This window comes from Polistes dominula, unplaced genomic scaffold, assembly GCF_049000335.1.
Source record: "Polistes dominula isolate Pdom_NZ unplaced genomic scaffold, Pdom_raw_medaka contig_18, whole genome shotgun sequence".
In the NCBI taxonomy this organism is placed as follows: Eukaryota; Metazoa; Arthropoda; class Insecta; order Hymenoptera; family Vespidae; genus Polistes; species Polistes dominula.
Genome location: NW_028301164.1, coordinates 1,325,365 through 1,350,837, shown reverse-complemented (window position 1 = coordinate 1,350,837; position 25,473 = coordinate 1,325,365). Strand labels below are relative to the sequence as shown.

At 26.6% G+C, this 25,473-nt stretch overlaps 2 protein-coding genes across 23 annotated transcripts; one reads left to right on the top strand and one right to left on the bottom strand.

Annotated features, from left to right (window-relative positions):
* Nucleotides 1–3,202: 3,202 nt before the first annotated feature.
* l(1)G0196 (inositol hexakisphosphate and diphosphoinositol-pentakisphosphate kinase) lies at nt 3,203–22,989 on the bottom strand. Of its 20 annotated transcripts, XM_089178933.1 has the most exons (30): nt 22,849–22,866; nt 22,627–22,734; nt 18,315–18,482; nt 17,828–18,022; nt 17,588–17,728; nt 17,365–17,455; nt 17,016–17,170; nt 16,623–16,915; nt 16,344–16,538; nt 16,178–16,264; nt 15,922–16,110; nt 15,761–15,858; nt 15,470–15,607; nt 14,977–15,006; nt 14,125–14,359; nt 13,842–14,050; nt 13,545–13,771; nt 13,334–13,470; nt 13,132–13,246; nt 12,738–12,977; nt 12,528–12,644; nt 12,181–12,353; nt 11,919–12,067; nt 11,196–11,243; nt 7,182–8,762; nt 6,580–6,811; nt 5,983–6,074; nt 5,727–5,838; nt 5,286–5,648; nt 3,203–5,108 (listed from the first exon to the last, which is right to left on the bottom strand). In XM_089178933.1, the coding sequence occupies exons 3-30, from the start codon at nt 18,405–18,407 to the stop codon at nt 4,655–4,657; spliced, it is 6,189 nt and encodes a 2,062-aa protein (XP_089035059.1). In that variant the 5' UTR covers nt 18,408–18,482; nt 22,627–22,734; nt 22,849–22,866; the 3' UTR covers nt 3,203–4,654. The 20 variants fall into 20 exon arrangements, with proteins under 20 accessions (XP_089035059.1, XP_015180617.2, XP_089035064.1 ...); XM_015325131.2 differs by lacking the exon at nt 18,315–18,482 and having other exon boundaries at nt 22,849–22,989; XM_089178938.1 differs by lacking the exon at nt 18,315–18,482 and having other exon boundaries at nt 7,182–7,412; nt 22,849–22,989.
* LOC107068585 (Thiamine pyrophosphate carrier protein 1) lies at nt 21,992–25,354 on the top strand. 3 transcript variants are annotated; one of them, XM_089178942.1, is made up of 6 exons: nt 22,875–22,948; nt 23,019–23,078; nt 23,673–23,740; nt 23,834–23,986; nt 24,064–24,266; nt 24,529–25,354. In XM_089178942.1, exons 2-6 carry the CDS (start codon nt 23,063–23,065, stop codon nt 24,977–24,979), a joined length of 891 nt encoding a protein of 296 aa, XP_089035068.1. In that variant the 5' UTR covers nt 22,875–22,948; nt 23,019–23,062; the 3' UTR covers nt 24,980–25,354. The 3 variants fall into 3 exon arrangements, with proteins under 3 accessions (XP_015180644.1, XP_089035068.1, XP_015180643.1); XM_015325158.2 differs by lacking the exons at nt 22,875–22,948; nt 23,019–23,078 and adding an exon at nt 21,992–22,138 and having other exon boundaries at nt 23,575–23,740; XM_015325157.2 differs by lacking the exon at nt 22,875–22,948 and having other exon boundaries at nt 23,029–23,168; nt 23,575–23,740.
* Nucleotides 25,355–25,473: the final 119 nt, after the last annotated feature.

Sequence of the window (25,473 nt, the reverse complement as noted above, 5' to 3'; positions counted from 1 at the left end):
TTTTAAACACTGTTAATTTTAAAATTTTATTATTATAATATACAAGATGGATTTAATTTAGCAATTACTTCTTGCAAACTGCATTACATGATTTAATTGAATTATAACAATTAACATATATTACAAATAAATAATTAACATATAATATTATAAACTATTTTATAATTAATATAAAGTATTACTTAAATTAATATACTATTAATTTACTTAAATAATATATTATATAATAGTTACTTTATATATAATATTTTAATATTATTACTATATATTTAATGTACTATTTACTATATATTACTATATATATATAATACTTTAATATATTATAAACTACTAAATATATTATATATATATATATAATAATATGTAATATTTATATAATATATAGTAATTATATAATATAAGCGTTTATATATTAGATTATTAACTATGAAATGTCTGATTACTCGGATTATTTTCATGTAAAAATGAGACATTTCATATTTAATGATCTAATAATATATTAACAATAAGAAAATAAATAAATGATACAATGTTTAGAATAAATTGTAATTCGTTCTAATCGTTAAATTGACAGTCGTCAGTTTAGTTTACGCGGATAATGCGATAACAGGACGATTTAACAAACGGATGAACTTCTTGAAGGGCCGCACGTCAAGCACGTGCAACCTTCGTCATTTTTCGAAAGGGGATGTTTGATGGTAAAGAGAGGGCAATGGAACATATTGTTGTCGAATAACGATCGAGTCACCGTCGATCTCTTCGAAGTCACAAAAGGGGGAATATCCTAAGGAATTAATTAAATAGATATTAGCGGACTCACTTGACGTGAGTCCCTTTTGCAATATGTATAAACATGGCGAACCCATTTTGCTGTATCGAATTGCGTTAGCTTGGAAAGTGCTTGTGGTGCTTTTCTTAGAAGAACAAGGGGTGCATATAATTAACAATTTTTTTTTTGTGGTTTTTTTTTTTTCTTCTTTCTAAATAACTAACTACATTTATATTAAACAAACTTTTAAGATGACATTTAATATACCGTTTTAATTAATAACCGTTTGTTTTGATTTGCTTGAGTTATATTTTAAAATTCAAAAATAAGATTTAAAATGTGATATATATATATATATATATATATTATAATGTTATTTAAATGTAATAGTAAATAAATAATTGTTATTGTAAAAAAATTATTTGACATTTAATGTAATATTTTAATTAATAACAGTTGTTTTGATTTGTGCGAAAATGTCATTTGAAATTTTTAAAAATATTATTTAAGATTTAATATATTTGAGTGTGATTTAATTTAAATAAATAAATAATTGTTATATTAACAAATAAAATATGAACGGGAGATTATAGATAATAATGTGTTTGAACAGGGTTCGAAACGTCTTCAACGTCGGCCCTGGTAATATGAACTATATCCATAACTACAAGCTGACGCTTTGGATCAATGCTAGAAGCGTCGGCGCCGAAATGCCTCGATCAGAATTCTGATGTGATTTTCTAGAACAAACGATGGCAAACGTTTCCTCAAATATCAAAGCTTCAACATTCTTTCAACATTTACCAATCGCATTACCTAAACTTTAAACATACACTCTCTTTCCCTCTCTCTCTCTCTCTCTCTCTCTCTCTTTTCATTTTTCTAAAAGTTGTATCAATTTAAATAGAAATATATATATTTTCACGAACAAATAATAATGTAATTAAATGATTATAAATTATATTATATTATATATTAAATTATAAAGTAGTTTATAATATAATTATATGTGTACGTGTTGTATAATTATAATTATTATATGTTAATTATTTATTTATTATTATAAAATAAATTAAACCAAATGTACATTTTACTTTGCTTTTTATTGTTATGCATTATTTATTTGTTATAATTCAATTAAATCATATAATGCAGTTTGCAAGAAGTAATTGCTAAATTAAATCCATGTTGTATATTATAATAATAAAATTTTACAGTTATGTTTAAATTATAATTTGTTAAATAAAATTGATAGACACAAATTTAGATATTTGATTAAAATATTGGTCTATATTTAAAAAAAAAAAAAAAAGAAGAAAAAATGGAAACAATTGGAATAAAGTATTTAGTATGTAACTGGATATTAGAAGATTATTACTGGGCAACACCCCGACAATGAAAAAATTCGGATAAATCAGGACAAACATAAGGGATGATGTAAACGAGGTGAAAGGACAATCGTACAAGGATTCCCCGCAGTGCACGTGTTCTTTTGATCTGATTTTCTTGCAACTATAACAATGGCGAGGGTAAACCCCGCAAAAAGGGGTCACGCCTCTGTACGAAATTATGCGATTTTGTCACGGGGGTTTTGCCGTTTCGACGCTTATTACATAGATTTGTCACAGCGTCTAGTTAAATAGGACGAGACATCAATGCCAAATTTTCGTTATACTTTTACTTAAATATATCCCGATTTAGATTTTATTAGAATTACTTTTCAATTCAGGAAAATATTTCGTAGATTTTGTTTCTTATTTCAATTTACGAGTCTACGCAAAAATTCAATCAATGTAAGAGTGTATTAACAAAAATTTAATCAATGCACGAGTCTACGAAAAGTTAAGTCAATGCACGAATATGTAAGACAAAAAGGTTTTTCAATTTTTAAAAATCAATCAACTACGAAGAAATTCGTCAATGAACGAGTCTACGAAAAGTTCAGTCAATGATCGAATGCACGAAAATTTTTTTTTCAATTTTTAAAAATCTACGAACTACGAAGAAATTCGTCAATGCATGAGTCTACGAAAAGTCAATGCTCATTGATAATAGCTAATAACACTAGATGGCGACACATATTCTACCTATCGGTAAGATGAAGTAATAGCTAGTACCGCTAGATGGCGAAACATATTATACCGATCGGTAATATGAAATAATAGCTAGTACTGCTAGATGGCAGCACATATTCCACTTGAAATATAGGCAACCCGTAATACAGCGGTGTATAAACAGTTTGAATTGAAAAAAAATTCCGTCCCAATAGATGGCGCTCGCAAGCAACATTTTCATGTGCGTCTGGAGGGTTGCATACCTACAGGCGCAGCATTTTTATAATTGTTAAATAAATAATTGATAATTGTTTAATGAATAAATATATATATATATAAATTTGTATTTATTTAAGTAAATGCCATGCATATCTTAGAATATTTTTTAAGTATATTTTATTATTCATTATACATCTATACAAAAGTCTCATACTATGCAATTAAAGTTGTTTTACCATCATCTGTCTTCTCTTCTAATGTATATTTAATTTGATTAATTGTTCAAGATTATCATAACAATTTATGTATGTGTTTTATGTTAATATCGAGATCGTTTCTATTTTACTTTGTTTAAAATAAATCTCATTATTTTAAAATAATTTTAAGCTTTTTTTTTTAAAATAGAACAAATGTAAGTATTAAATATAAATTACAATTTTAATTAGAAATAATAATCAAATAATATTTGTCATCATTTAAAGTAAAATTCAATTGTCAGCGCCATTACATATTATAATTTAACTATTACATATAATAGATATATGTATATAACTCGATGTAATATTCGATCGAGAAAAATAAAATAGTGAAAATGTATACAATCGCTTTTAATATTTATACACAATTAAATCAATTCCATACTATCTAATCACAGATATTTTCTTGTACGTATTAAGTACTGTACTGCTTTTACTATCCCCATATTTGCATAGTTTTAAATATATGTTTAAGTACATATATATTTTATACTATCTAATCCTTGTACTTTACATTATAGCAATAAAACATTCATAATAAAAATATTTTATTTCACATATATATCTCTCTCTCTCTCTCTGTCTCTCTCTTTCTCTCGCGCCATTATTTTAAATTTATCTCACTTAATATGGAAATTTATATCCTGTTACCACAAAAGAAAAAAAAAGATAAGTAACAAGATATCGAGAAAAAAAATATTATTACTACTACAAGCATTTGCGCGCACAAGGATTTTTACATTCTACAAAAATATTTGTAAATACGCATACGAGAAAATAATCGTGAATTAATATATTTTTTCTTTTCTTTTGTGTATATTTAAAGCTTATAGAAATAGTTGAGATTCTGTATTTGAATATTTTCGCATTAATCAATTACTGGTCATTCTACTAATGCAACATAGAATTTAAACACGCACGATATCTAAAATCGAATCTATAATTATCACATACTTATGGAATCGTTTTTATAAATTTAAATTAAGATATTTTTATCTCATGAGATTATTAAATATATATATATATACGATTATTTCTATACGATCATTTACCTAAGTTATTATTGGTGCAATTAGATGATATTTCATTACTTTTACATTTTGCACGGTATATTTAAAAATTCATTAATTTAAAATCGAGACAAACAAACTTGTTCATGAAATAACAGTATCCGTTCGTTGTGATAACACAAATTCTATTTAAAAATTATTAAAACCTACTAAAACACGCGTATATGGTCATTTTAAAAATATACGTAGAATCTAACAATAAAATATAATCACACTTTATATATTATCTAGAAAACTTTCTTTTTTCTTATTAATAAGAAAAAATATCAATTGGAAAGAAGAACTCTATTCTTTTTCTTCATCTTGTACGTCAAATCCAATTGTTACGCTAGGACTATCTGTTAAACTGCTTGCCACAGTTAATATCGGTTCTTTTTCAGTTTCTGTACATGAGGTAGAAGAATCTTCCTGCTGCTTGCTCGTACTCAATTTCCATTGCTCTAAATCTTTATCCGTCATTGTTGAGAAAGAACTTTCTTTTGATTTGACAGATTTAAAACTGAAATTAGTTTCTGATTTAACAACGATCGTTTTTGGCGTCGATACGCTTTGAGATCGTAAAAAATGCTTCCTTTTGTGCCTTGTCTCTTTACTTCTGTGAGTTGGTCCTCTCTCTACGTTAGCAGTTTCCACTTTTGGCAACGTTAATGATTTATTCTTATCCGAAGATGAACATACACTGCCAGTCTCTTTGATTCTAACATCGTCGTCCGATATTTCCATACTCTCAACGCGAAATCTATAAATTTAAAAAGATAAAAGAACATATTCAACAGTAACAATTAAATTTTTACAAGAACAAATAATTGTTTTCTTATCTGTGCATTTTCTGAGAGTCAGGATACTTTCAAAAGTATATAAATCACTTGCAACATCTAACATTTTTATGAATTGGAATGATTACATTAATATTTACCTTCCTATTTTTTTATAACCAACAGTTGATTTAGTCGTATTAGAATTTTCTGCTTGTTCAAATAACAATTTAACATCCTGCTTTTTCTGTGCTTCAGTTTGACGCAATGTTAACGTGTGTTCTTCGTCATCGTCAACCGGATCAATGGGAAGATCATCCGACGAGACTACTGTTTTTTGAGCAGGACTCGAATAAGATGAGTTTTTAAGAATTTGACCGTCCTCGTTGCTATAATAATCTGTGTATGATACGCTACCACGACCTTCGTGATTTTCTTGATCGATGTTCATACAAAAATCATTAAAATCAAGATCAAGACCTGGAGTTGTGGGAAACTTTGGTGCTCCACTGAACGATGGTGCTCTAAATATATTTATAATAAATTCTACGTGTATATAAAATTACGTTTGATATTTTAAATATAATTGTATGTACTCTTACCCATCGTTACTAATTAAACTTATAGACATACTGCACTCTCCTGTTGATGTTGGTGCAGGAGATGATGGTTCGGAGGAAAGGAACGATTGTGGTTCGCTGCTCCATCCTGTACCTGAATGTAACATTAAAAATAATAATCAATTGTTATCGTATACACATAGTATATTTCATATGGATTATGGGTCAATAATTCATACGGGGCTTTTGCATAAACAACCCATAGCTAATAACGAAATAATGAAAAATGTTTACTTACTATTTGGACTTGTGGGTGATGGTTGATTTCTTATATCACACGTATCTCCATCGCTACAAGATTTGTATTGAATCGGAGTTGGTGTGATATATCTGTAAAAAATTATTCATTGCTAATATATTTACAATTTAACAAAATTTAAAAAAAGACAAAAAGGTATTAAAGAAAATAAAAAAGAAATTATAATATATTAAAGCATAATTTATTAAAACAATAAAAAGCAATCAAATGTGCGTATAATGTTAAAATATTAGAAATACATTGTGTTATTATGATTGAATACGTGAATGATAAATGAAGTTAAAATAATTGGCAATTAAATAATATATAAATATATATGTGATAACTTATTGTTAAATAAAATAATAAAAACAACTTACAAGGGCTCCGTACACGATTTTGTCAAAATGGATTTTTTTAAACTCTATACAGTTGCAATTCATGCACAGTTTCATTAGAACTATAAGTCCATTGTGCAAGCAGTAAAACTTAGACTGAGTTTTACTGTTTGTAAAATGTATAATTCTAATAAACCTATACAACTGTAGAGCCCTTGTCAATACTCACAAAAGAGCTTTACTTTATTTCTTGCAATACCTGACGGCTTCCAAATCAGAAGAGTTGTACTCGCGACTAATGCCTCCTACATTAAGGCTTGGATTGACTAAGCCTCCTGGTGACGGATATTTCGGTGGTGAAGAAGCAGGGGTTCGAAACAATGGTGCACCCGTCATCATTTCAAGGAAAGAATCCAGTTGACGTAAAGATAATGCATTATGAAGTGTTTCCAATGGTCTTATAGGAGGAACGCCGCCGAAGCCTTCTATTGCTATTAAAAGAAAGAAATTATTTTATTAGATAGTTTATTATATAGTAATCTCTTCGTTCAAAGTTATTTGTCACGTTTGATATATAATTATTTATACAAATGTGACAATTAATTTGGAACAAATAAATTATTAATTTTAAAATGATAAATAATATTTTAAAACATTTGACATTTCAAAATAAAATTGATAAATACTTATCCTAATACATTCTGTAGGAAAAATATAATATAAACTATAAAAGATACACATAAAGATACTATTAACTCAAATTGTTGTTTTCAAAATAATGAAATATATTCATATATATTCATATATATATATATATATATATATATATATATATATATATTATGAATATAATATAATTACCAGCAACGTGTGGTGGTATCATAGCATGTGGCGGAATCATATCTTTAAGATTCGGTGCACTGGAAGATCCACTAATCACTGCAGTACTGAAGAGACTATTTGCCGAGCCGGTCAACTTCTTGCTAACGTTATATCCCAGCAGCTTGAAATAACTCATCTGTCCGGAGATACTGTGACGGTGGCGCCTTGCTGTGCAGGTAGGGTCAGGTTGAATGATCGAAGGTCGTGTGTCTGGGGATGAGAAGGATCGTTGAGGCTGGAGTTGGGAAAATGGTGCACGAGGACATTTAGGCTCGTGGTTATTCGATTTGCAATGAGAGGATACATGGTAGTGACTATTGTTACTGTGATCATGACCATGCAGAATACCATTGTCTGTCAAGTGCTGTGATTCGTTTTGTTTTTTCGTATCAGAACAAGAATATCGCCTGCGATTCTGAGGACAATGGGATATGGAAGAACTAGTATTTCCAAGGTAACTATGAGGATCATTATGAGATTCTACAAACTCTAAACTAGATCCTGTTATTACATTTGGACATGAGTTTGATTTTCTCAATATATGAGTCATAGATTCCTCTGATGTTCTTTTCATATCATTGAAAATAGATAAATCCATGATACCATGGCTATCTCTTCTCAGATAGTTTCTTTGTGAAAATACACAATTACACTTGAATGGTGATCCAGTAGGGGATTGAAAACCAAACGTACGTTTTTCTGGTGATACGGGCATTAAGTAATGCTTTTTATATATTTTATTATTAGGCTGAGATGGTAAATGGACTAAAGAACAAGAAGGATTTAAAAATTGGCTAGAACTTTGTACGAGACTATCGGTAGACGAGACGGTGTCGTAACAAGAAGAACATTGTGAAACATTAGGTGATAAATTTTGCCATATATTAGCCAACGTGTAACAGGAACAATTAAAGAATTTGTGCGAAAGTGATCGTACAAAATATGTCCGAAAATTGGAACGTTCCAATGGCGGAAGATCACGACTTTGTAAAATCAATTCGGAAACGTTACAATTATAGCAAAGACATTTCGTAGGACAAGGCGATAAAGATCGTGATCGTTTAATAATGTTAGTATCGTCAACTGAATTTGTTGTAAAATTAACAGTCGAAATTGTTTTTCCTATGGAGCACAAATTATTATGAGAAGACAATGATAAAGAAGAAGAATTAACCATTGACAGAGATTCTGACATAGGATCAAAATCGTTAGACTCACCGTCCACTTTAATATTAGGTAGAATTAGATCTGAATAGAAACCTCCATATGTTTCCTTCTTATTACATTGTTCCTGAGTCATAGGAGACGTATCGCATCTATCAAAGTCTGATAATAATAATTCTTTTGTTGGAGATGGTGCACTTGTGATCGTTTTAGGATTATAATTAGTCGGTGAAGCTAAAGGAATATCGTGCACAGTTATCAAAGGTGTCGATATTGGTATGGAAGTTTTAACCAAAGGAATAGGTAATTCTGGTGAACTAATTGAGTGCGGTAAAGCTATAGGCTGTCCCAGGTACACAGGCACATTCAAAGTATTTTTAGAGTGATTTGAATGTTCTGTTTTATTTATTTTTTTTTTCACATTTTCATTTTTGATTTTTTTGTTTTGTTTTTGTATTTTTTGGTTGTTGTTTTTGTACAATTTTAATTTAATTAATATAGATATTTTTACATGATTTAAAATGAAATAATATTAATATGAGTTCATTCAATTATTATTAAGATTAGAAATGATGATGTTGCATTAGGACAAGGTACAAAGGAAGGAAAAAAGAAAGAAATAGACAATTAAAAACCCAGCACCAAAGAAGAAAGATAGATAAGCATTTACTGTTGGCAGCAGTCTTTATATATTAAATTTTAATTAATAATCGATAGATTAAAATATTAAAATTTCATAATATTTTGTATACTTTCAATTTATCTTTTTTTTTTTTTTAAAGCGTAAACAAGTGTAAAGATTAGTCATTTTATCTCTGTTCATTTGTTTTTTTTTTTGTAATTAAAGATTCACTGCCAAAATTAAAGTAAAAGAAATATAGTAAGTGTAGTATGTGTGCATGTTATTATTTGTACACACAAGAGAAATACGATTAACCATGCAACCAGCAAGCCAACCATATACATCTATTGTTATCATTGATTTCAAATATCTAATAAACCATTTAATTTATTATTAAAGAGAATTTTTGGATTTTTAAATATTAATATTTAATAAATAACATTATCGGTGGCCAAAAGGATTGACAAACTATATTTAGGAAAACAAAAAACAAAAAATATATCTATATAAATATACATATATAGAAACAATCAGAAAAACACAATTTTTAATAAATAAAACATTAGTGCAGTTATGTTTGAAAAAGGAGGATATTAATAGGAAATACAACATCAAAAAACATGATTCATACAAAACGAAAGTATTAACACAAACATTAATTACAAATATGCATAAAAAAATTAATAGAAATTAGGAAGAGATATATATATATAAAAAAAAAAAATACTAATAATATATAATAATCTCTTCTTATTAAAAGCAAGTAGTTTTTGTTTTTGAAATAAATAATATGTTCATGAAATTAAATCATGCTATGTACTGATGATGTCTATTCGTTTGATATAACAAAGCTGTATATTATGTAATTATAAAGCAATATAAATAAATATTATTATTATAATGTGCTAGAAAAGTTAGAAATTAATTTAGGAATCGTATATGAAATTAGGAAAAAAGGAATTGGAAAGGCAACTACATGAACCACAAAACAAATATATGTATGTATATATGTGTGGTTCAAGTAGTTGCCCAAAATGAAGTTAGTTGGCTTCCACGCGCACAACTATCGCTGAGCAAAGAGTTATTTCGAACTGCCTCCTACTTATTTTGATCAAATTCATAAGAGAACAGCACAATACCACACATTAAGAGTTATAGTTGTACTCAAATTAATAACGTAGAAGTTCTCATACTGAAAATCAAAGTCTTATGTATATAATACATAATAAATATAAATCTCTCACTTTAAATATATATATAATATTATATAATAAATAAATAATAATTATTATGTTATAAAACTTAAAAATAATATGTCAAGAGTTTTTGAATATGTATGATTATTTTATATGTGAAAAGTGAACAATTATATAGAGAATGTTCTGTAACTGGTGGTACAAACGAGCAGAGAATGACTCTACATGAAAAATTAAATCGTAAATGTATAATAGAATAATATATGTTCATATAAGATTTTGTTTTTCAAGAAAAATAAGTTAGAAAACAAAACCTTATATGAATAGACTTTATTTTACATTTTCAACTTAATTTTTCATGTAAAATCACCCCCTACTAGCGTGTACCACAAGTTACAGAACACTCTGTATATGGAATATAATTAATAAATGAAAATCCTTCTACGAGATGTTGAATTTAATTTAACTTTCTTCTTCTTCTTCTTTTTTTTTTTTTTGTTTTTGTTTTTTTTTTTTTTGTTAAGACTACTGCATAAAATATTTTGTAAATAATTCTATCGTTTCCAAAAATCCACCTATATACAAACCTATGCAAGCCTACATTTATTTTTAATAATTTTCTATTTAAGATAAATATATCTCTGCCATATTGAATGAGTAATTTATAGCAGAAGATTATTTTCTATTCTTAAATGTATTATCTGTATGGAACATGATCTGTACAATTACAAACAAAAATAACACGATCCACAAAAAACAATATAATACATTAAGATGAATCATTGAAGATGTATAAAATACTTTAATATTTAATTTGCAAATACAAATGGAATTGCTAATCAAATATTATAGTGTTTTATGTTTAATAATTCATCCTTATATACAACATATATTGGTGGAATATGAAATTGTTGGTAATTGAATGATGTAGTGATAACTATACTAATACTATACAAAATGATTCACGAAATCATGTTACGAATGTTACAACAGGAAGGTGAAATGACATACCTTCTTTGTTGACCGCGTCCAAGCTCTGATACTGCAGCTTGTCCGCAGCTACAAAATAAGACATAGAAAAAACACAAGACATTGTATGATCAATGTCAACGAAAATTTGTATAATCAAAAAAATGTTAAAAAAGAATTCATTCAAAAAAAACGTATCAAAAATATACCTATTTTTTTTTATATAAATTCACCTAAAAGAAACCACTTGTACTTCTTCTTTTCAAATATTTCAAATTTAAATTATTAAGAATAGAAATAAATCATCTCTCTTCTCCTATAGTATGTGTGTATCTGACCTATAATTAATTTCTACGATTTACAATTATTATTGTAAAAGTGAATTATTGATTATATTATATAAAATGTAAATTGTAAAAATTGTTAGCTTTATTAATACTTTAATAATAATTGTTCTTTTCTTTCATTTTATTTTTAGTTGATTTTAAATATAGACAACATGAGTACACACAAAAATTTGATGATGTGCAAGAAAAATGAAAGGATGTGTAACAATTAATATCCATGCAGTAGTTAGTTATAGTTCATCACAATTTGTTAGAAAATTTTCTATTACCATTTAAAGGAGCATCGCACTATTATTGAGATGTTGATTGAAAAATTGATTATTCAAAGAAAGTAGAAAACAGATTATAAAATTTGTCGTGAGACAATCCAATGTCATAAGTGTAATTAGATTGCATGCATTATATTTCAAAAGCTTACCCTTTTCAGCCTTTTCTTGGTGTTGATGATCATAGCTACGAGCACGTGGTTCCACCATAGCATTTGCTTCTCTCTCACGTCTTTGTCTTTGACTAGCTGCCAATTGGCTACCTAGTCTTGCGGCTTCATGGCCGGCAACTGTTCTTGCACTTTAATGAAAAATCAATTATTATCTTAATTATTAATAACGATTAATATTTACGAGAATAATTATTTATAATAATTATTTATATAAAAAAAAAGGAAAAGAAAAAGAACCAACTTGGCACACATTACATGCCTAATCGGAATAGGTGCGGAACTTTGTAAAAATCCGCTATCATATGGTTCATCCATCATATTAGGATCCAAATCCATCATATCGATACCTCTACTAGTTGTAGGACTATCTAATTGTCCATCAACAATATCCTGTCCCGAAGGTGGAGATGTTTCCTTAAAATAATAACAAATTTTACGATTAATTATCTACTGTTGAACATTGGTCTTGAAAAATAAAACACAAATATACAATTTAACCCTTTCGTTAAATAAATTCGTTTTTATGGTAATTGAATATTCTATGGAGATTGAACTCGTCTTATGATTAATATCAATTGAATAACATACAGTTTGTACTGTTGGATTTATTATTTCATCCTCTAGTATGCTTAATTCAGTATCTTCCTCTTCAATGCGCGTGCTGCATTGTGAAACACTATCCTGCCCAGAGCCACCATTTTCTCCCTTCATATTGAAATAAAATAGATACAGAAATTAAATTGACACGTCTTATCAATACAAAAAAAAAGATGTATTTATATATATATCATAATTTACCATGTTATGGCTACTCTCGTTTCGGGAATGTGGTCTAAATCCTGGTCCGGGTGGTAAATTTTTTTGTACGCAACAGTTAACGCCAGGACTAAAATGTAGTTCAACGTGGAATCGTTCCTCCGAACTAGGATCTTTTGTTGGATCTTCGTATAGCATAACTACTATTTGTGACATATAATTTAATTCTGAAACCATACTGACATACTCCATGGCTCTTCTCCATTGTTCATCTTTTACTACCTGTTATATGTCATAAAAAGAAGAAACAAATTTTCTTGTTTAATTAATATTATACTTTTAAACAATTTTATAATAACTTATAATTGTTATAATATAACAATGAAATATACAAATACACAAACTTATTATTTAAGCATGCGTACGTATCACTTACATCAAGCAAGCCACCATAACGCAAGACGGTAAGCAAAGAATGTACGTGACTTTCGCTTGTAAAATATAGTCTCGTACGTACGTGTCGACCAGGACTTGAAACACCATGAGAATATCTGTAAATGTAATAAAAATTATTATAGATAATCTAATTAAAGTTTAATAATAATTTAAATCAAAATTATTTATTCTTTTATATATACCTTGGATTTAGTCTGTTAACCGTTTCTTCTCCAGTCTCTTCAATATTTCTTTGTAAATCGGCTCTTATTTTTTTTAAAAGAGGCGTACAAATACCTTGACCTATTGTAAGCTTTTCTTGTACAGTTAAACCATATTCCTGTTAACAAAATGATTCGATATATTTATGTTTATAAAAGTATTTAAATAATATGTCGATTTGAAAATAATTACCTGAGGTATAACAATATCAGCAAGATATTTCGCATAAATATACAATTCCTCGGCATGATCAAATTGTAAGGTATGATTGTTATGCTGTAAGTCATATTTTATACAATCATAAATATCTGGAATTTTGGATATATCAAATCTTTTATTTTTCGTACAGAAATCTTTTTCTATTTTTCCCCAACGACGTCCCATTAATTCCCAAGTTTCTCCATGATAAAGTATTGCATCTAAACAAAAAAATAAACATTACTATCTAAATAAGAAGAAATATGTTAAAGAATAAAAATACGCGTATACCTTTTGTTTTTGGATCATCCTTCTTTATGCGAACAATATCCATAAGTTTCTGAATCAGTGCATGAACGTGCTGACAACATTTAACAGGATTTTTAACAAAATCCAAAGCTGCATTGATACTTAATGCATTTCCTGGATTGATTTGTTCACGATCTTCGCGCGTAAATTCTCTGTCTTGTTGCAATAATTCGTGTAAACGAGTTTTAACCCTGAAAAATATATTTGTAATGATATAATTATGCGAGTCACATAAACGTTTCTCATTTTCTTGTTATTAACTTACATATTTTGATATTTGCTACTATCACAATCGTTATCAAGCAATCCATTTGTGTTTGCACTTTTAACCATTTGGACCAAAATTGGTGTAAGTTCGCCCTCCAAAGCAAGTAATCCTTTAGCAAAAGCAGCTGCAGTCATCTGAACTCTTCCTTCGTCGCTGGCATATATTTTTAGGTCGTGACGGAATGTTGAATGAAGACGAAGTAAACCAAGTCCTTGAGCTCCAGCATATTCACCTATATCAAACAATTAATTTGTTAAAGATTTTGTATTTAATAAAATTATTGTGTACTTTTTTTATTTATCTTTTTTTTCCTTATAATTATGTTCATAGATAATGATCATATTTTTTATTAAATTACTGAAACACACTATTATAGTTTGATAAACACATGAGTTATGTAGTTAAATCATACATGGATTATTTTTATTGTTGATTTTTTCAAAAATTGTATGAAAATAATTCTAATATCAATTTTTTATTGATGACAATTTTAAAATATTATTGTGAAATAATTAATTAGATAAAAACGATACACATAATTCAGATGATCACGTGTGAATAAAAACAAATGTTTGGTGTTATGAAATGAAAGCATCTAGCATAGTTATATACTTCCATTATGAAAACACGTAATGCTGAAAACAATGCCACATAATAATAATAATAATAATTATCTTACGTTGCAGTAGTATTTAATAATATTAAAATGAAAAATATGTACATATATACTTTATAAAAATATTGAACTGGTGGCATTGATTTAATTGTAAGCTTTCTCTAAGCACACAACAGTATATTTTAATCTACACACAACTACAGACAAACATGGATACAGTATTAAAAAGTTACCGTGATTTGGTAACATCTCTGAGTCTTCCTCTGAAATAACATTCCAAATTATCTATAAATCAATATCTGTATCATAGAAAAATATTATTTCTCATAATAATACAAATTAATATATTAGTATTATAGAGTAATTAATATGTAATATTTTACATATGTATATATTTAATGATCTTGCATGAATTTGTTTTTTTTTGTTTGCGTAATTTTAATGATAAATATTTTTAAAAAAATAAAAAAATCTATAGATGTGTAACTACTGTCCATGTAAATATTTAAATAATATAACTATGTACACACAACAAACTTTTCAATATATTCACTTCAATCCAGTAATTCCATATTTATACGAGCATGTATGGCTAAAAGTGCAGGAAAATAATAATAAAATTGATAAATAATATTTTCGACTTTATATAAATATATATTATATATTCGTATATAGATCAACTTAAAAAATAAGCATATGATAAGCAAATGAATATAAGATACGAACCACTAAGGTGTCTACCTTGACCACCAGGGTACATGCAGCGAAATATTCTTCCCAGTTCTTCTGCTTGAATACGTCCAGCTGGTGTTAATTCACCACCCCATTTGAGTATTAAAACAAGGGATGGTTCTCCCAGTCGATCTAATAGAAAAATAAACAATTTATAAAATAATATTTCAATTACATAAATAAACTGATATCAATAAATGGTTTAACTATCAGAACAACGATGTATAAAATTGTTTTAATGTTTATATATCATATTTTGTGATATAATGAATAAAAGAAGCATACTGTGATTGTTACCATCGTCGGAAGAACTTCCCCTAGGTCTCCCGCGTGGTTGATACTTCATTTGTACTTTACGATTTATTCCAGAAAAATGACCGTACCTAAATAACATAAGTATTGTAAATAATAATCTCAATTTTTTAATAATTATTTATACTCCTTACATTTCTAATACGCTTTTCAATTGTTCTAATTTTCCTTGCTTCTCTTCTAATTCAGGACCTGCTGCACGATGCTGTATTTCTGCTAATAAACTACGCGCGGTATCCAATATTTCTTGTAATTGCTTTGGACGTTTCAATTTAACGTGACCATGTTTATAACCATCGTATTTTGCAAATATTTCGAAAAACCTGTTGAATTCATTTATTTAATGATAAATAATACAATGTTTATATGATAAAATTATCGTATTCTTACTTGGGATGACGAACTTCAACTTTCATTTTCTGTTTTGGTGTTCTATCGCCATGCCTAATGACTGCCACAACGCAACGCAATTCCATCCTAAATCATAAAATATTTATTATATTAATCCATGTATTTATTACACATAAATTTAATGAAAAATAAAAATAAAACGTACATTTTGCCAAATGTAGTTGGTACTATGGGTGGATCATCTAACTGAAATGGTACACTCCATGGAATATGTAAAGTTGGTGCTAATTCTCTTAATATCATATTTCCCAAGATTTTTGCACAATCATCATAATATTTATTAGAATTTTTCACAAAACTAAACCCATTAACATCGCAAACAAATGATTGACCATTTGCTCTATAAATATTACAAATTATTATCATTACAAACAAAATATCGTCAAATTATATGATATAAAGTAATATATTTATTCGTATATACCTCAACAAGTCAAAACCACAAACTGTTTGTTTAAAGGCCAAGCAAACTTTCCTACTTATTAATTTTTCAGCATTGCTCAATATAACAGGATAACGAATTTCTTTGCCTTCCGAATCTCTTTCAACTTTACCATCTAAAGCTGGACTTTTTCTAGCTTCTGCGTGTGCATAATCAGGCCCTACAGTATATACTTTTACATCTGTACCGTCAGTGGGCATAAAATCTTCATAAATATAAGAGCCAGTTTTTCGAACTCGAGATTCTGGAGAATACACGCTACTACGGCTACCTATCTATATATGTTAGATAAAAAATATTTATTATTTATTAATTATTAATATGATTTATATATATAAATAATTGTATTAAAATATTCTCTACATGTATACGTACTTTTCTAAATAATCTTTGACTTCCTCCGCCAGCAGATGTTGGATAATAAATATATATATTATGATCTTCGGCAGATACCGGCTTCTCCACAAATGGTTTGTTAAAAATAACACCATTAACTTCAACATGATCCTCGGATTCAACTAATTCGTGATCTGGAATGGGTTCTTTGTTTTTTGCATGTCAAAAACTGTATATTTATATTTACGTACAATACAAATAATATGAATAATAGATAGTAGTACAGAAATTAGAATAACATAACAATGATAACAAACTAAAACAAGCTATAAATTTAAAGTATGTGTTAAAATGTGAATATTGAAAAATTAACAAATGTGTTACTCACGTTTTGGATCAGCCGAATCTCTATCTAATACAGCATACCGTGGAATTTCTATACCTTCACTTTCTAAAATAGCATAAACTCTTCTACGATCCTAAATAATACAAATTTTATTTAAATATTTATTATGTATTTTAATAAATAATTTTATTGTTTACGTTAAGTTTTTGTAGTAGAATTTTATTCGAAGATAGGAGATTTTCTACGAAAATATAAATTCACTTACTTGAATATCATATTGCATTGGAAGATTATTAATTATAAAAGGATTTCTAAGATCAGCATAATTAATAGCTTTATCAAGAGGAAAACCTTTACTATGAAAACTTATTAAACAATCGACTATAGGCCAATCTTCTACAGATTCCTGTAAAACAAGAAACACGTGTTTTATGATTTCATTTATATTTATAAAGACATGTATCTTTTAAAAAGAAATAAATATATAAATTTAAAAGTGTATTACCTTTAAAATAACTTCTTCTGGAAATACAATAATTTTGATATATTCAAATTCTTCAAGTCGCGTTAAAATTTCTTTCATCGGTTTACTCTGAGATTTTTTGGCCATCGCACATATGCCAACCAAAACTTGCTTCCCTTCTCCTTCGAGTTCAGTGCCTCCCATGCATGCATCATCGTTTCCTTCCGACAGTTCGGCCTATAACACAGAAATTAATATTTAATATATATACAACAAAAATATTTATATATATATATATATGTATGTATATATGTATGTGCATGTGGTGTGCGAAGCAAGCAACATTATTTAATAACATTTCAGCATAGCTTTATAAACAGAGAGTAGTTCTACTATATAAATATACCAAGAAACATGAAATCTATACGTTATTATAATTATTAATATATTATTAAAAATATATTACAATAAGCTCGCAAATGCTACTGAAATATATTTTCTAGAAAAGATTGTCTTAAACAGTGCTCACCCAGTACGCCTTTAGACAGGTCAAAAAGCTGGGTTCGTCACCAGTATTTTGATCGAGGCTAGTTTCATCATATCGTGGATTATTATTATTCATTCTATTTTTTATATTGATTATTCTTTTCCACTTAATTACATAAGAAATTTACAGGTTGATCACATGTGTTATTGCCTACATAAAAAGGAAAACATATGTCTGTCACAGAACACTATCTGCTTTCCTTTCAAACATTTATGTGTACGTGCAAATGACAAAAACATGCGACATTGATATGATCTAACGATTTATATTTTAATTTGGGTTAAAATATTCATTCAATTAAATCACATAAGCATTAAAAAATTATATGCAAAACATAAAGAAACAAGACAAAATGAAGGATGAACAGAAGAACATAAGAGGATGTTGAACAAAACCAAATGATACTATGAACTATATGGATCTTATCGAATATATTTTATATATTTATTTTAAAAAGATATATATATATATATATATATATATATATATATATATTTTTTATTTTTAAAATAATCATATAAATATAATTCTTATATATACATATAAGAATTCTATCGCAGCAAAATAATATAATATATTATATATAGGATGTCTGAGGTTTAAAGTTGTTATCTTATTATTGTACATAGAATACACTGATACTATTTGACCAAAGAAATCTCAGGCATCCTGTATATTAATAATATTATAACAAAGTTTTATTTAAATGTTCTTGTTTATATGAGCGTATAAATTTGAACGTTAAGTACAATGCATTGATATGTGCTTGATATAAGCAGAATCTCATTATTAAACCTTTGCAACCTACAAAACACTCATCGCAGTAACAGCAAGTATCCAAATCGGCAACATCTCTAATGCCTGATACTGATTCTGGATTTCTTCCATGTTCGTAATAACGCCACTTTTTTAAACGCCACCAATCCTTTAGCCATGCCCACTCCATCGTTCTTTATTCCATAAAGTTTATTCTCGGATTCACAGATGATTTTAAAATATAATTCTTTTTTTTTTTTTTTACACAAATAAAAATTGTCTTTCTTAAAATGTTAAATACTATTCGATGACTTTTATATCATTTCAAAAGTATCTTATTTATTTTCAAGAAATTAGAATAAATTCAATACGCATCGGTAGATACAAATCTTTGCGTATAAGAATATTTTGTTTTTTTTTAATCAAAAATAAAAAGAAAACTGTACAATAATTATGAAATCATAAATAAATATTCATTTTTTATAATAATATCTCGAAAAAGAGAGTACTTTCATTTGGACATATTTAAAATAAATAAATAAAAATTAGTTAACTTGGTTATTTACTCACTCACAATATGTATAGTTAAAACATACCATTATCTTATGACTTCATTCTTCTGAGAATTAAATAAAGTTTTTTTATTACTCTCAAATATCTTTATATATTTATTATTATAATCTTGTTTTCTTGAAATAATTATATTTCACTAATCTTCACAATCACATTTAAATGTTATTTTGATAAATATCTCATTAGAAACATTTATATTTAAACTTAGTTTGATCAATAATTATATAGTCATTCTGAATATTGAATGTGACATTTAAAATCGTGTCAAGATATATTACTTACATATTTTATCTATTACATTAATTTTTTATCTTGAGAGATAGATCAAATCTTACTTCATTGTGATTGTTACTTTAAAAATAGTATTGAAAAGGCATTCTATATAAATTAGATTTAATTAACACGTGTATAATTATTTTCAAATATAGCCGCGCAAAAAATTAGAACATTTTTTCCGCTTGCTTCGATATTATTGCGACTGGCGAGAAGCAAACGTTAGATCGTACGCGAGAAACTAATCTATGATTCAGCTAATAACATTTTTACTCTATTACTATACTTCTATTTATCTTTAGACGGTAATGGTGTACAAAATATAACAGAATAAATTACTATGTAGAATGATGATTGCAAACACAATTTCAAATTATACAATTGAATACATATGGCACACAGATACTGGAAAAACTATAATAATCATAATAATAATAGTATCAATAACACTCCTCAATAAGATAAAAGATAATATATTTTATATCTCCTATTATCAAATAAATAAAAAAAAAAAAAAGTTCAATTGTTAAGAAAAATTTATATTATCAAAGTTTTGAAAATTTTATTTAGTTTTTTTGATTCATTAAACGACACATATATCATTGAAATATTGTGCTCATCAAATATCTCTGCATAACTAAACTCATAGATTTCATTTTTTTAATATTATTTGTAAAACTTATAATTATTATAAGCTAATTAGGATTGTAGTCATATTATATTTAATTTACTTATAAGCCTTATCAATACTTCTTTCATAATTAATAAGATAAAATATTTTGTAGTTATAGATATATATCTATTCCTTTATATAGAAATGATATCATGTTCATAGATTAAAATGTTGTTTCATAATAAAAAAACTTTAGTAATACTATTCATACGGAATTAATATCTTAAAAGTAGATATAATAAATACTTTATGTATCTTTGCTAACTATACAAATATCATAAACCTTGATTAGCAATTCATAAGTACATAATACACACTGATAACAAAATAAACATAATGAAATATAGATTTTAACATGCCACTCTCAAAAACTATGTATTAACACGTTGTTGTGTCGAGTATACTTTTTTTTTTTTACTAACAATAAAAAATAAACTCACACAAATTATGATTTATGTATATGTATGCTTTACTGTATTCTGATAGATAAAGTTAATTTTATAAATGTATATAATCTTAATTCTTTTCAAACTAATAACATACAATTCTACAAGCAAATTAACAAATTAGATAATACGTTACATTTTATTTTCATATATAATTATTTAACATATATTAGTATACGTCAAGCATTTAACTATTGTAAAAACAAATATGTGTTATAAAAATATAATGCAAATGTACATTATTATTGATAGAAAATGAACTCTACCATCATTATTAGCCAATATGGTTCTGCTTCATTATCGACAATGTATACTTCGGGAAATATTTCAGATGTTGAAGTAATAGACATTGAAGGATTTATACTTTCCATTGTAAGAATAAAGTTGAATATATACAGTTATTCATACATATTATAGATCATACACGATTTACTGTAAACAAATATGTAATTCCAATTTGTGTAAAAGTTTAAAAATCTGTTTTTCTATTACAATGCTTAACATTAAAGTTAATGCGTGCATGGAGATAATAAATTAATTAGAAACTTAATAGGAAAATACCTAACGAAAATGAAAAATTACATGATATTACTCAAAAAATATTTGTTGAATTTGTATGTATATATTACTTGATAAATATATGGTATTTGCAATGTAAATCAGCTGTTAATTAGTAAAAAAAAAACAAATTATGATATCTTGATAATAATAACACTATAAAAAATACACAGTACAAATTATTTTAATAAATATTTTTATATGTAGCACCATAGAAAAAGAAACAAACTATAAAAGACTTGAATTAAAACTTTATAACCACGTACAAACATGCTTTGCATAAAATAACCAAAAATATAAAGTGAGTAGTGGGCACTCTATTTTTAGATGATTAGAAACTCCCTAAGTGAACACTGTTCTTTATGTAGTGAAAGTTACTCTATAACAATAAGTAATAAAGAGATTTAGGTAATATTTAAAAAAAAAAAAAAAAAAAAAAAGATATTTTTATATAATTTTTGATAATAAAAGTGTTACATATAAGTTTGCTGATGACGTTGTTAAATTATCTGACATTTATACTCTTTGTAAGTATGAATATATTTTCATGTATAATTATCTCAGAAATTAGTGTTATATAAGTTAATATATGTATACAGAGAGACAACACACCAAATATATAAACAAATATTTTCAATTATTTAAATATCAATTTAAAAAATTTATTGACATATTTTTTATTATCTTGTATTCATGTATTAAATACTTACATTAAAACTTGACAATGACAAATGTAATATTTTTCTTAACCTATTTAATGTTAAAATATTTCAATTGATAATTTTTAAACAAATAAATATAAAATTACTGAACTAAAAATGCTATGAGATATACAAAATTAAAAAATAATGAAATGAAGACAAGAACAAAAATTTATTTGTTGCATGCGCCACAATCAAGAAACAGAATTTAACTAATGTAATATAACAATTAAAATATAACCGTATAATCAAAAGGCAGAAAAATACTACAGTAATTACTAATATATTATTACTTGATTATAATTACTGCTTACTCTTTTTGATGATCGATAAATAGAAGATGAAACAGGACCGATAAGATTGGATTGCACAGAATTGATATCGCCTACATAAAATATAGGTCGGCTTGCACTCCGAAGACCCTAGAAAGAAAATTATTAAAAGAACTATTAAATTCATGCTTTATTTTATGTTAAAAAATGCATACATTTCATTGTGACATATTTTATCTGTCAATATTATCATCAGTTACTTACCTGATAACCATGTTCCAATTCAGTGTAAGACATGTCAAATGAAGTTTCATTGATAAATAAGACTGGATTACTTTTCTCAGTTAATTTAATTATTAAATAAGTACGTTAAACATCGACGAGCACGTTAGACTTATATATCTAATATTTGACAATATCTATTTCGTTCTTAGTAGGACCACCGGTATAAGAATGGAATAGCCAATCAATGTGGTGAATGGATCCCAAATTAGGTTATGTTATACTGAGTGTATAGTTATAATCATAGAATTTTATCTTTCGAACATAAATGAATTTGAAAAATAATTTAATACATTGAGAAGGTATCCTTATTTTTGTTATTTATGTCATCACTTAAAATTACAACAATTTATGTGTATATATACATATTGTAATTTAGAAATATTTAACAATACAGTACATGTGGTGTTTTACACTCCCAATTCAATTTATGTTAGAATGAATTTAGAGGATTGTTAAACAATTCTTTTTTTATACTACACGACTTGAAATAAATTAAATTAATCCTTCTATAAATAAAATTTGTCTATAAAACTTTTTTCTTATGCTTTTGTAAAAATAATCAAATTAAATGTTAATTTATTGTTAAGAAATTCAAAATTGTTAAAAGTTAGAATTTGATATGTAAAAAGTTGAATTTGGAGAGAAAAACCTGTATTATTTTTCAAAATAGAAATATAAGGGTATAAATTATTTTTTAATTTTTAGTAAAACAGAGAAAATAGATGAAGAATCATGATATTTATACAACAAATATTTAATGAGAATAATGAATAAAGAAAGTAATTCAGATCATGCAATTGCAGGAGCTATCAGTGGATTTTTCACACGATTTACTTGCCAACCTTTGGATGTTGTGAAAATAAGATTTCAGGTAATATCAAGTTTTTAATATTATGATATTATTCAAGTATTTATATGTTTCTTTTTATTTACAAACTCATATGTGTTTTATATTTGTTTATAGTTACAAGTGGAACCCATAAAAAAATACCATATAAGTAAATATCAATCTATTTCTCAAGCATTTTGGTTAATATTAAAAGAAGAAAGAATATTTGCATTATGGAAAGGACATGTACCTGCTCAATTATTATCCATAAGTTATGGGGCAGGACAGGTAAAGTATAATCTAAAATATAAAAAGATATGTGATAGAATAAAATAGGACATTTAAAAAATTTGATCTTATTACAGTTTTATTCTTACAACGTACTTATGACGTTTTCTAATAAGAATTCAATCTTAAATGAGTGGAAAAATTTGAAAAATTTTTTGATTGGTGCAAGTGCCGGAAGTATAGCTACTATTGTATCTTTTCCTTTTGATACAATTAGAACGAGATTAATAGCTCAGTCTTCTAATGATAAAGTATATAAAGGCATAATACATTTGTGTAGGTGAGTTTAATAAAAGAAATTTTTTATTGCAATTAACCTTTTGCACTATGATTTAACGTGCAGAGCTGTGTGCCAAAGTTGGTGCTATATTTTTTGTGCTTTTTATGTTTGGCCTGTAAAATTTGCCACGAGTAAAATTCGTGTTTCTCATGTTTGGGTCATAAAACGTATCACAATTTTCACATATTATTATAGTGCAAAGGGTTAATACGTAATCTATTTATATTATAATTTAAAATATCTGTTTATATCTTATTTACAGTGTAATTTTACGTCAAGAATCACCGAAGGTCTTTTTTGCCGGATTATCACCGACATTGATACAAATTGCTCCACACAGTGGTTTACATTTTTTATTTTATAATTTTTTAACAGATACTTATAAAAAATATTTTAAAGAAACCAATATAAGCTTTTACAATTCTTTAATATCGGGTGGTATGAGTGGTTTGATGGCTAAAACAATTGTATATCCGATGGATTTAGCTCGAAAAAGACTCCAAATCCAAGGTTTTAAAGATGGTAGGAAAGGATTTGGTAAATTTTTTGAATGCAAAGGTCTGATAGATTGTTTCAGAGTTACGATAAGAGATGAGGGTGCAAAAGGTTTGTTTAAAGGCTTATTCCCGAGTCAATTGAAAGCTGCATTAACAACAGCTTTACATTTTACTTTTTACGAACAAGCTCTATTATTCTTAAAAGAAATTTTATAATACTCATTTGAAAGATAATTGTAGACAACTGAAAAACAAGAAAACTGGATTTAAAGAGTGATTATTAAGTAAAATTTAATTTATTATTTTTTATGTGAAACTGAATATAAATAAAATAATAAGTAAATATTAATATACATATACGAAAGTATTTGGATATTAACATTTTTAAGATTTAATGAATGAAATTGTATATTAAACAAAAGTATGTAAAATAATTTGATATATATATATATAATATTGGATAGATCTTAATGAAGCATGAATGCAATTTGAGAATGATTCAAATATGCACATAGTTTTGACGATGTATCTATTATAAACACATTAAGCTGACTAGTAGATTATAAAAGCATTAAATTATTTTTAGATTAATCATGTCCTGTGTTATTTCTAAATCATTTTGAGTAATTAATTTACAATTATACTGATTCACGGTGCATACATATGCATATATCTATATATATATATATATATATATATATATATATATA

Excerpts from the sequence above, each read along its gene's own strand:
- LOC107068585 (XM_015325158.2), top strand. The coding sequence starts at position 23,627 with ATGAGAATAATGAATAAAGAAAGTAATTCAGATCATGCAATTGCAGGA. Across the intron at positions 23,987-24,063 it reads TAAGTTATGGGGCAGGACAG|TTTTATTCTTACAACGTACT; the intron begins GTAAAGTATAAT and ends ATCTTATTACAG. Across the intron at positions 24,267-24,528 it reads GGCATAATACATTTGTGTAG|TGTAATTTTACGTCAAGAAT; the intron begins GTGAGTTTAATA and ends TCTTATTTACAG.